The sequence below is a fragment of the Parasteatoda tepidariorum genome, chromosome 9, assembly GCF_043381705.1.
Source record: "Parasteatoda tepidariorum isolate YZ-2023 chromosome 9, CAS_Ptep_4.0, whole genome shotgun sequence".
NCBI lineage: Eukaryota > Metazoa > Arthropoda > Arachnida > Araneae > Theridiidae > Parasteatoda > Parasteatoda tepidariorum.
In genome coordinates this window covers 24,693,300-24,705,323 of record NC_092212.1, presented here as the reverse complement: position 1 = coordinate 24,705,323, position 12,024 = coordinate 24,693,300, and the positions used below count along the sequence as shown (strand labels likewise).

At 31.4% G+C, this 12,024-nt stretch overlaps 1 protein-coding gene across 1 annotated transcript in view; it reads right to left on the bottom strand.

The window, feature by feature from the left end:
• LOC107445047 (organic cation transporter 1-like) overlaps positions 1–8,511 on the bottom strand; it is a 57,858-nt gene extending 49,347 nt beyond the window's left edge. The window contains exon 1 of the mRNA XM_016059358.3: positions 7,844–8,511. Coding sequence (XP_015914844.2) covers positions 7,844–8,206 — 363 coding nt within the window. The 5' untranslated portion in view covers positions 8,207–8,511. The remainder of the gene's footprint in view (positions 1–7,843) is intronic.
• Between the last annotated feature and the right edge of the window lie 3,513 nt (positions 8,512–12,024).

Genomic DNA, 12,024 nt, shown 5'->3' with positions numbered 1-12,024 from the left:
AACGTGACCCCTACATTAACACGTTCAAGCCGGGGTGACCCACCTGTGGGTGACGCTAGATTGTCTCATCGGGCGGGGCACCGGAGTAAAAACTAGTAACAAATAAATTTCATTTTTTAGTTTTTTTCCGGGAATAATAAAAATCCATAACTACCAATTGTTTTTAACGGATGCAATTGTTATATAGAGTTGCTTCTTCGCCGTGATAAATTTCCTTACAGTGAATTGCTATTGTTGAGAATAGATTAACTCCTCCCGAATATTATCTAATATTGAAATAGTTCTTCTACCAGTATTTTCTCTTTTCCGTCCCGCTTTCAGGCACAACACCCGGCGTGAACGAGTTAAGATATAAATCAAAAGGAGAAGATTTTTTTCAAGTTATTCATTGCGTAAACTAATAAATCCGCATTATGAAGTAAATTTGTGCACAGATTCATGAAATAAATAAAAGTGGTAGCATGTTTTTCCTTCCTTAAATAAAAATTAAGAAAATAAAGTATTTCATTACTTTTTTTTCTGACTGTTTCTGTTCAAGTGGATTTTGCCTAAACGCATTGCAAAAGGGTTACGTAAAACAACGTTTTAGAAATTTGTGTAATCCATACGAAAATTTAAAAAGTGGTAGCAAAACTCTTTCAATTATCCTCTGTTTTTCGAAGAAATTATCCATTCTTAAATATCACGAACATATATTGATTCAGTAAATATGCACTCAGTACTACAATCGCTCGTCGTAATTTTTTTAAATTTTTTATTAAGGTTGTTGCTATAGAGACGACTTTACTCCAACTTTTATGAAATCTTCCCTACCACTTGTTTAAAATTTTAATCTCCAACACCGGTAATACATTTTTTGGAAAAGTTGCCTATTTATAGCTGCCCCAATGTTGTTAAACTCAATGTTTTTATTTTCATGATGGCGGCCCAGGTGCCCAGTTTTTCTAAATAACGCAAGCAAGCAAACAAAAGTTGCCTAATGCCAAAAGTTTTAGTCACCCAAGGGTAATATAGACAGATGAAGAAGTCACATGACCTCTTCGCCGGCAGGTACTTCGCAAAACAACATATCAAGTCAAAGGAAAAGTTGCCCGCAAGCAGCGTGTTAACATAACATTCTATTCTCGAAATAATTATTTTCTTTTAAATTCACCCGAATTTAAAAACAAAACTTGATTATTATTTTTTTTTCGTCTTGGAAGAAATACACTTTCAAAGACAAGAATTAATCATTGCTCCCCCATCCCACAAATTTTAAATGATTAAAAAACACAAAAACTGATAGTTTATTTATTTCATGATATGCTTTTTTAATATAAAATGAAAAGCTCCAAATTATCAATTTAATTCTATTACCAAGATAGATAATTAATATTTAGATTTGAATTCGGAACTGTAAATATGTCTTTATTACTTTTTAAGGAATAAGTGGTATATAATAAAGAATTACATGATCTACACACATATCATCATTCCTTTCATCTATCACTTTCAATGGTTATCAATAAATGAAATGATCCATCAATGCAAAAAAGAAATAGGGCTTTTGCATTTATTGTTGAAGGAAAGTTCTTTTTCCAGATTTTTACTGACTCGTTGTTGCCTAGTCATCCTTTCAGAACAGGTGGTATTTTTATTTAAAAAGGTAGTTAGTGACATTAACATTATTTCATTATTGAAATTTGTCTTGGTTAACAAATCATTTGTATTCATCATAAAATAGTTTGTACAAAAAAATTTTTACATGTAAGGAACTATGCGCACATTTTTCTTTTTTAATTTAAAGAAGTCAATATTCACCTAGCTTAAATGTACTCGTATATACACAATTACTTTTATAATGGGAGATTTTTTTAAGGGACTTCAATATTGAATATCGTGCGCTAATGTGTGAAAAACAATCGGAATTTGATGCCCGGACTGTGTAGTGATTGAGACCATATCTTACATCAGGAATGTCCTGCGCTCGAATCCCGAACAAGGCATGGATGTTGATTTATTCTCTTGTACTATCTGTCTTTACTAAGGGAGCAAAGTTGGCCCACCTAATATATGCTGCCCCTGAAATAGTAGCCAAATAATCTGCCCTACTAATACCTAAACGACGAGTGTCAATCAGGTATGCATTGAAAAAAAGAGAAAAAAATGAAACTTATTTCATTGTTATTTTAAGTTACATAATTCGAATAAAAAAAGATCGCCAATACTAACTTCTCTCATTTTTCACAAAATATGTTTAATAATGATAATTTATTTTTTTATGGGTGCCTTTCCAATATTTATCTTTATTTCATTTATTTGTTGTTGTTGTTATCAATGTCACTTGCCAATCCAACATGCCTGCTTGGTGAAACCAAGCGTATATAAGGCAGAAAATGCGTATCATGTTTTTCAGTGGCCAAGAACATGACTTCAGATACACACACACGTTTTAGTCCGTTTATGGGGCGGACCCGTTTATAGGGGATCAATTTCAAATTCAATACGCCCAGAGGTATTGATTTGTTATAGGAACACGGAGGACTTTGTGACCCGACAGATTTAACGTGCATCAGTCACCATTTACTGCACGGGTAGTCTTCTGCAGGCGGCCATCGAACTCACGACCTTTTGGACGTGGTACCAATGATCTATTTCATTTAATTATATTTCATGATTTATTTCTATCTACGAAAGTTTAAACATCCCATTATCCTCTCCCTAAGTGAGGCAATTTAAATTGTAAGGCATTAATTAATTACACACGTAATAAACATTTAAAATTTATACATGGTTTTCTTTTATATTTTATTGGTATTTAATTCAAAATATCAAAACAGCTGATTACGAATTGATTAGAACTTTATTGTAGTAAAAATTTAAATAGCTCCATCTTTTGAAATATTACCTTATCTACGTTCGTGAATCAGAACCTGTCTGATATAATAGTAATGACACTATAGAGAGGAAAAAATATTTACATAAATCTATTGCTAGATTACTAAGGAAAATTTTAGCATAGTTGTCTTTTTTCTTTTATTAAAAAAAATTGGGTACCTAGGCCGCGCAGCGGCTTTACCCCATTCATCATGAAAATTATGCAGTGAATAAAACATTTTGTTTTTGTGACATTGTGGTAACACTTACAGGAATATAAACATGATTTGGAGTATATACAAACTTGATCGGTAGCATAGTTGTCAACTTTTATGGTTTCTTCCAACATGATTTTATTTCATATTTAAAGTGGTGGCGAAACTCAAATTATTCTGCAAAATTTTTTGAATTATCTATAATAGCAATTAAAAATGAGTTTGACCACCACTATATATGAATGATTACAACAAATATATAAAAGCATTATTGAGTAACTAATTTGCCAATGGAAAAAGGCCATAAGTGATGATGAATTAAATGCCAAGAATAATCTCTCTCAAATTTATCTCATCAATACTTTGACTCCTAATATAGCTAGAAGTCCTTCTATATTTTTCACATGCTGACCATTAATACTGCCTTTATCTAAGCTGACCACGGGCTCGCTTCGCGGACAAGTATTCTGTACTCAACTTCAGCCTATGTCTTTCACGGTAGCGAATTCCAGCCCAGTTAAAAACTAAGACAAAAATATACTTTTAATTTAGATTGTTTTTCGGTAAACGTTTTGCAACCACTTGAAAAATCCATTCTTGGAAAGAGTGAAAGTGGGTAGATATACAGTTAGAAATATATTCGAAAACTAAAATCTATGATTTAAAGAAAGGGAAAAATAATAAATTAAAAAACATGACTACCTACCAGTTTTCAATCAACAAGATTCTTAAAAATATGAACGCTTCTTAGTTTTGGCATAAATGATTAATGAAAGAATAAACTTTTTCATTTATATATCAACTAATAGTATAATGTGAAGTACTACAGCATAGTTGGTAGGGCATTGGGCCCATGTCCAAGAGTTTGTGGGTTCGATCCCCGCCGGCCGAAGACTCCCCGTGTAGTAAACGGTGACTGATGCACGTTAAATCTGTCGAGTCCCAAAATCCTCCATGCTCCCATAACAAATCATATCTCTTGGTTTACTGATCCAGGAGTTTCCTTGTCTTCTGGATAGGTTTAAAATTAAAAGGCTACGGAGTTGAACATTAGTAGTCGTAAACCCAAAATTGGGTCGGCTGTTCAACGACGGTTATAAAATTATAAAATTTGACGATTTGAGCCATGATGGCTCAGGGGATAGAGCGTTCGCATTCCAATGAGGTGAACCGGGTTTGAATCCCAGCGATGACTGGTCAAAACGAATTCCGCATCCAGTTAAGCTGGTCGATACGAATTCCGGTTTCGTGGTTTTCCTCTCCATGTAACTCAAATGCTGGTTAGTTCTATCAAAAACTCCTCCACGAAGGCAAATTTCTCCCAATATTTGATCCAGAAGTTCCCTTGCCTTCTGGATTGAATTCGAAATTATAAGGCTATGGAGTTGAACATTAGTTGTCGTAAACTCTAAATTGGGTCGGCTGTTCAACGAAGATTATAAAATTTGGTGATTTGGAGGCTCAGGGGATAGAGCGTTTACCTCCCATTGAGGTGACGGGATCGAATCTCAGCGATGACTGGTGGATACGATTTTCGCACTCGGCTGACACCGACTACAGTGCTGACGTAAATCTATCCTCAGTGTTAGACGGATCATGGGGTTAGAGCCCCTTTGCCGTCAGACTAACCATGGGTGGTTTTCCTCTCCATATAACGCAAAGGCGGATTAGTTCCATGAAAAAGTCCTCCACTAAGGCGAAGTTTCTCCCAATGCTTGATCCTGGAATTCTCTTGTCTTCTAGACTGGGTTCAAAATTACAAGGCAACGGCGTTGAACATTGGTAGCCGTAAACTCAAAATTGGGTCGGCTGTTCTACGACAGTTATAAAATAAAATAAAATTTGGCGATTTAATCTCAAAATGGGGAATAATTTCAATACTATTCTATTGTATAATTAATTTTTTATATTCATTTTAAAGCAAAACGAAAATTTTTAAAAAACGTTCTTAAAAAATTCTTGATATATAAAAATTTTTGTTCCTCGTGATTAAATTTTTTTTTTTCATCATTATCAAATTTATAAAATTATTTAATTCACCTAAATTCCCCCATTATGTTACGTATTTATCCTCGGGTTAAGTGCTTAACTTTTCGTAAAAAAATTATTGTATTTTTACCTATCATTCAACAGATACGAAGACAAACGTGACACATTAAAGTAACATTAGAGTAACAATTTTTTGAAATCGTTAAAGCATTTAAACTATAAAATCAAGTTTTTCAAAGCTTTTTCTTTTCTGTCCCCCCCCCCGCCCATTTTGGGAGGAATAAATCAGAATTTGAAGAAAAGATGGCATGTTTCAAAGAAGTGCGTTTCTTTGGGTAAAACAAGCTTATTCCACCACGGTTTCAGTTAACTGCTATATATATTTTAAGAAATTTCTTTCAGATCTCTTAAAATATGGACTTTACAGAATAAAAATTCGACCAAATTTTCCAAAGTGTCAAAATGTTTTTTTTTTTTTTTTTTTTTTTTNTTTTTTTTTTTTTTTTTTTTTTTTTTTTTTTTTTTTTTTTTTTTTTTTTTTTTTTTTTGCTTCAAAGCAAAGATAAATGAACGGACCACCCTATAATTTTTGATCTAATAATCGGATTTTCACATTCTAGGACTCAATCTTAATGGCTTGAGAGCGCGACCTCACATTTGCTAATTAATTAGTGTAGAGGATATTTTATGTTACGAAATCAGAGGCGAAAACATACTTTCTCTGAATAAATATACCTTTTTTTTTCATTGATTCGGATTTTGACCTTTAAAGTATAAGGGAAAGCCGCAGGCAAAGAAATATAATCCCAACAGTTGAATAAAGAGAGCGGTTCAAAGCTTCGACCCCTTAGAGTTAATCTCGTACCGTTTTTTCGTATTTCATCAACATTTTAATCGAATTAAAAAATTTATGAACACAATTTTAAAATTCATTCATGAAAAATTATTTCATACAAGCTATAACTTTTAGTAAATATTAATATTTTTTATTATTCTACTTAAAAAAAAAAAAAAAAAACTTCTTTAATTATAAGTAATACAATATTTAACATCTGTTTCAAAGAATGCAATTTTAAATAGCAAAATATAAAGTTTGAGTGAAATTGATTGTACAGTTCCTGGAAAATCGAATTTTAAAAATATGGCTTTTTCAAAATTCGATTTCTCAGGAGCTGTTTATTCAATTTCGTTTGAATTTTGTATTTAGCCATTTAAATTGCATTTTTTAAAATGAAATAAAAATTTGGACTTTAAAATTTTTTCGACTATTATTAAATAAAATAATAAAAATTCATAAATATTTCATAAAAATTATATTTTGCATTGACTTATCCGTGGATAAGCGAATTTTACAGTTGAGTGCAAAATTTTTCAATTCACCCTAACAGTTCTCGAAATATTTTATTTCATAACCGTCGTTGAACAGCCGACCCAATTTTATGAGTTTACGACTGCTAATGTTCAACTCCATAGCCTTGTAATTTTGAACCCAATCCAAAAGACAAGGAAACTCCTGGATCGAGTATTGGGAGAAATTTGCCCTCGTGGAAGATTTTTTTGATGGAGCTAACCCGCATTTGCGTTACATGGAAAGGAAGACCACGAGAACCTTCCACGGTTAGCCTGACGGCAAGGGAACTCTAACCCATGATCCGTCTACCACTGAGGATATTTCACGTCAGCACTGAGTTCTCGAGGTATGGCGAAATACTCAATATCTAAAATTAACATTATGGAGTCTAAACTTTTAATCGCTCTCCTGACCAAACTAATGAGACCAGATTGCGCCAAACCACTATATTTTCATAGTCAGAAATCCAATTCTATCGTAAGAATTGTATATTTATTCAATGAAGGTACGTTTTGGAGTCTGATTTCGTAATTTAAAATATCGTCTGTACTAATTAATTAACATATTTGAGGTCACCCTTTCGTCCTAAAAAACATGAAGATCTAATCATTAGATCAAAAGTTATACAGGGTGGTCCGTTTTTTTATTTTGCACACTGAACAAGAAGAAAGTACTGATTAATTGCTTTGCAAATATCTCCATAAGAACCTTTAATCCTTAACCATAATTAAAATTAATTAAAAAGTTAAATTAAAAAGTTTTCCCATATATTATAGTCCCTGTTAAAGTTAAATTATCATCTCCAATTCTCAATTATTTTACAAAACTATTGTTTTTATCTTACGAAATTAACCCTAAATAACTAAACATTCGTCTACAATAATATCCTTCCAATTTTGCAATGAATTAAATTTATTTTTTAATTACGCAGAAGCAGGTATATCTCAACATTGCATGCCGAATTAAACGGTGCTATAAGCTAAAATCCATATCTGATATATAGGTGAAAAACGCATATCTCCAGTATAAGTATATCTCTTTAAGAGGTTATATCTCAATTTATGGAAGAATTCAAACAACATTGAAAAATCTCAAGAAAATGAGAAAATATCAAAGGCACTGAGGAGTCGAGGAATTCGTATTTACCAGAAGAAGGCAAAATTGATGTGTATATTAACCTCACTTATAGTTAGTAATGAGTATATAAATATTCCTTCACTGCTGTTCTAATATTACAAGCGTAAATTTTTGTCCCAGATAATAATACTAAGTAAAAAGTAATATTTCCTAAGTATAATAATAATGATGATATTTTGTTTGGAAAATAGATAGGTATAAATGTCATTGTCTATGAGTCTGATTAGTTAGAGAATAACACTAATTTAAGTTTAGTTATCTACAGTTAATTAGTTTTGGAGAAAAAAAATCTTACTTTGCTTGAAGCAGTTTCTTCAAAATAAACGTTTTCATAATGCCATGTTTTGCAAGGTACGTTTAGAGTACTTTTCAGTACTTCATCTGGCATCAATGCTTCGGTATCATTTAAATATTTTATGTAACAGTTGGATGCATTTCTTGAATCTATTGACTGATGGTGAGAATCATTGAAATTGTTATCTGTCATACTGCACCAATGATTTGGTGTAAAAACCATGAATAAAATGTTCATTGTAATCCAAGGAATCACAATACCTAATGGTATAAGAAAAAATGCCACTAATTTCTTTTGGTAACTCCCAAAATCACCGATTTCTTTTAAAATATCATCAAAATCAGTTCTGCTTTTCGAAATCATGACTTCATCTAAAATCAGTGAAAGCACTCCAAACAGGTAGTTCAAAAAAAGACGAATCCAAACAAAGTGTCACGGAAATAGGGTAAGATAATAACGGTCAAGCTTTCAACAATAAAATAAAAGGAGAAAAAAAATTTGCAACATTTTATACCTTTTCTTTAAGAACTATTCGAATATTTACTCTTTTAAACAACATATGTTTAATGTATTCGATGTTTTATTACTTTTTTACCTGTTTATTTTTCAATTATTTGTAGGGAGATTAATCAAACTACCTTTCAAGGTTCTAATAAATAATCTTGAGTGACAACAATAGTGTAAAAACAGTGTAGCAGGTTATATTAAATCGCTAATTGCATTGTAGGTTATCTATTTTTAGCTCAAATGCTCTAAAAATAACTTCCCTTTAAAGTTTATTTAGTTTCCGTATTATTTAAAGGAATTCAGCGGAACCAGTTTTATCTTTTGTGACATTCCGATGTTCAATGCTATATCATTAATTAACTATGCACAAATTGGGAGAAACTTATAAATTATTGAAACCTCCATTACTTATATTTACAGACTTGAGTTTCTTTCTTGTAAATAAAGCTAATAATAAGGGTACGAGTTAATCAAAATGATAAATAAATCGCATTTTGTTTTTATTATAATCTGAAATTACTTATATCCAAACACAATTATCTTATCTTTTATTTATTTTTTTAATTATAATCAAAATATTATGTTATTATAATTGTAATAAATAAATTTACGTATTCTTGTAAAAATAAAATAGGAACTACTTCATTTAGATACGGCGTGTATATAAACTGCTGTTTGTAGAGGCAAATATTTTTTGCAATCTCTATCCAGAAGTTATAGCAGAGGATTTTTCTGCCAACACTTTTTAATAATACGTAAAATAGTAGGAAAAGGTGGCTTATCACTCTCATAACAAATACTTCAAATATTAAATCAAATTTATTTTCTTTTATTACGTTGAAAATTGTTTTAACTTTTAGTATAAAAAATTTTTTTTTGCAGTTTATTATTTTTCTGCAATAAATCCAATTATCAGTATCAGAAATTTTACGATGAGCAAATTATCTGTTTGAAAGTCTGTATTCGGATCTAAAATGAATTCCTATGATGTTTCCTTGCCAGATTTAAAAAAAATCAAAGAGCCACCATCTCTATTTTTAGAACTCAACTTTAAGTTGCATTTCGTTTTTCTGGACAAAAACTATAAGGCTCAAAATTTTGAAAATATGAGAGAGAACAGCAAAATATACAAAAAGTACACGGAAATAAAAAAATTTAATAGTATTAGGTTATTAGTACGAAAATTGTTAACTGTTAATCTCATAGTAAAAAATACCAAATGTGCAACTCTGCAGCCCATAGAATTGCAAGCACAAAATTGAAATTCGAAGTACTAAATGTACGTTTGCACGATTTCTTTTCTTCTTTTTTCTTCACTTTTCGTTTTAAACATTGATTATGTAATAATAACATAATAATAACAATAAATATTTTTGAAAATGGTTTTGTATTTTTATTTTATAACCGTCGTTGAACAGCTGACCCAATTTTTAGTTCATGGCTATTCATGTTCAACTCCGTAGCGCTTATAATTTTGAACTTAATTCTGAAGACAAAGAAACTCCTGGATCAAGTAAAGGGAGAAATTTGCCTCCGTGGAGGACTTTTTGATGGAACTAACCCGCATTTGCGTTACATGGAGAAGAAAACCACGAAAATCTACCACGGTTACCCTGATGGCAATGAGACTCTAAACCCATGATATTTATCCTCAGCGCTGGGGTTAATGCGAGCCGGGTGCGGAGTTCGCATCAAAAAGCCATTGCTGGGATTCGAACCTGAGTCACTTCATTCGGAGGTGAGAGAAGTGAAGTGACGTCTCAAAATCTATAAGACTTAAAAACTGGAAATTACGAAGTTGTGTAAAAATATATACTATATAGAGAGTGCGATGGAATTTCAGATTTGATAATTAGTTCGAGAAATATTAACTGGTTAAATTTGTATTTAAAAATGAAAAAAATAATAATGAACATATTCATTGATTTACTGTCTCCTGAGATGAAACTGCAGAATTTAAGTTTGAATGCTAATAGGACCATTCTATATTATAATTTTGAGGAGAGTTTGTTCGAAAGATGTTACGAACTTAAATGTTTTTTCGCGATTGTTTTTTTTTTTTTTTTTTTTTTTTTTTTTTTTTTTTTTTTTTTTTTTTTTTGCTCTATATTTTTTTGCTTCAATATTTCTTTGCTCTAAGTACTGACTATCTATCCATCGTTACATAAATTTTTTTTCGCTTAAAAGATCTTTATTTATTTATTTTAAAAGTTCATGCTTGAGTAGATGTCAATCAACAGTGGCAAAAGAGTGAGAAAGTTTTTGTTGCCAGATGTAAAACTAAAAACTTATAGTGAGATATTTAAAATAAAACTTGATAAATACCGTTCCCTACCTCTTCAACGAGTAAAATTATTTCTTTCAATTGGATGCTTGTATTTCAAGAAGAAGATCACGGAAACCCACGCATGTGACCTAGGACGTCAGCGCCAGCTGATTGTTTATAAACAAAATGGAGTGTTAAAGTTGAGATAAATGTCTCCTCATAAGTTAGAATGTTAATTAACGTGAAGTTATTTAAATACAGCGCCGTATCGCACATCGAATTTGTAGAAACATAATTCTTTCTCATCTACGTCTTTTATTTAAGTTTGTTGTTGTTGTTGTTAATTTACGTCGCTCTAGAGCTGCACAATGGGCTATTGGCGACGTTTTATTTAACTTAGATTTATTATTTGTGTATGTTTTTTATTGTAACCGTCAAATATTTTTGCTTTGTGTACCTGGCAACTTTGATGCATAATTAGTTTGTTTATGTTCTACATGGTTTCATGCCTTAAGTAGGAAATATATAGTGAAAGAATTTAAATCCTTGTGAAAAAAATATTCGTGTAAGAATATAGAATGAGTAGAAGGGAGTAGATATTTGCCTGGCTTGGCTTCCTCGAAACAGAATGGAAAAGAACAGTTACTAACGTAAACAAATGTTACGTTTAAACGACCAATCAGGATCGAGATACCCACACTACATCACTTGCCTGTATCCCAATACAGATCATTAATTTTCAAAACTAGGTAATTGTCTATTTCGTTACGATTAACACATTATTAAAATATTCTTACATAAAGCAATAATAATCGTATATTTTGATTTTTGTAGGAAACATTCACGCTTAAAAGGAAATAAACAATGATGAACGAGAGGTGAGCTAAGTGATTAGGAAGAAGTAAGTCTCGTCAACGAATAAAATTACGTCGCATTTGTTTCTTATTCAGTCTCACAATCTGTAATCCTTAGGTTAATTCTTTTTTAAAGTGTAGATGATTATTTTTTAAATCTAGGTAATTGCCGATTTCGTTACAATTAACACATTATAAAAATATTCTTACATAAAGCTATAATACGAGGGTTGCTATTTATATTTCTGGCCTAATAATGAAAAAACAAATATGTAGCCTCGAAATTGGTTTTATTGTTTTTCAAAATATTAATCCATGATGATCAATACACTTTTGCATGCGTTTGAACCCATTTTCAAAGCACTTTTCCCAGTCCGATTGAGGTAACTCCAAAACATATGCGTTTTGAATGCATCAACCGCTTCTTCGGGGGTCGAAAATCGTTGTCCACGTAATTTATTTTTGATGTGTGGGAATAAGAATAAGTCATTGGGTGCCAAATCAGGGCTGTACGGCGGATGAATCATCAGTTCGATCTTTCGCTCCGTCAGAAA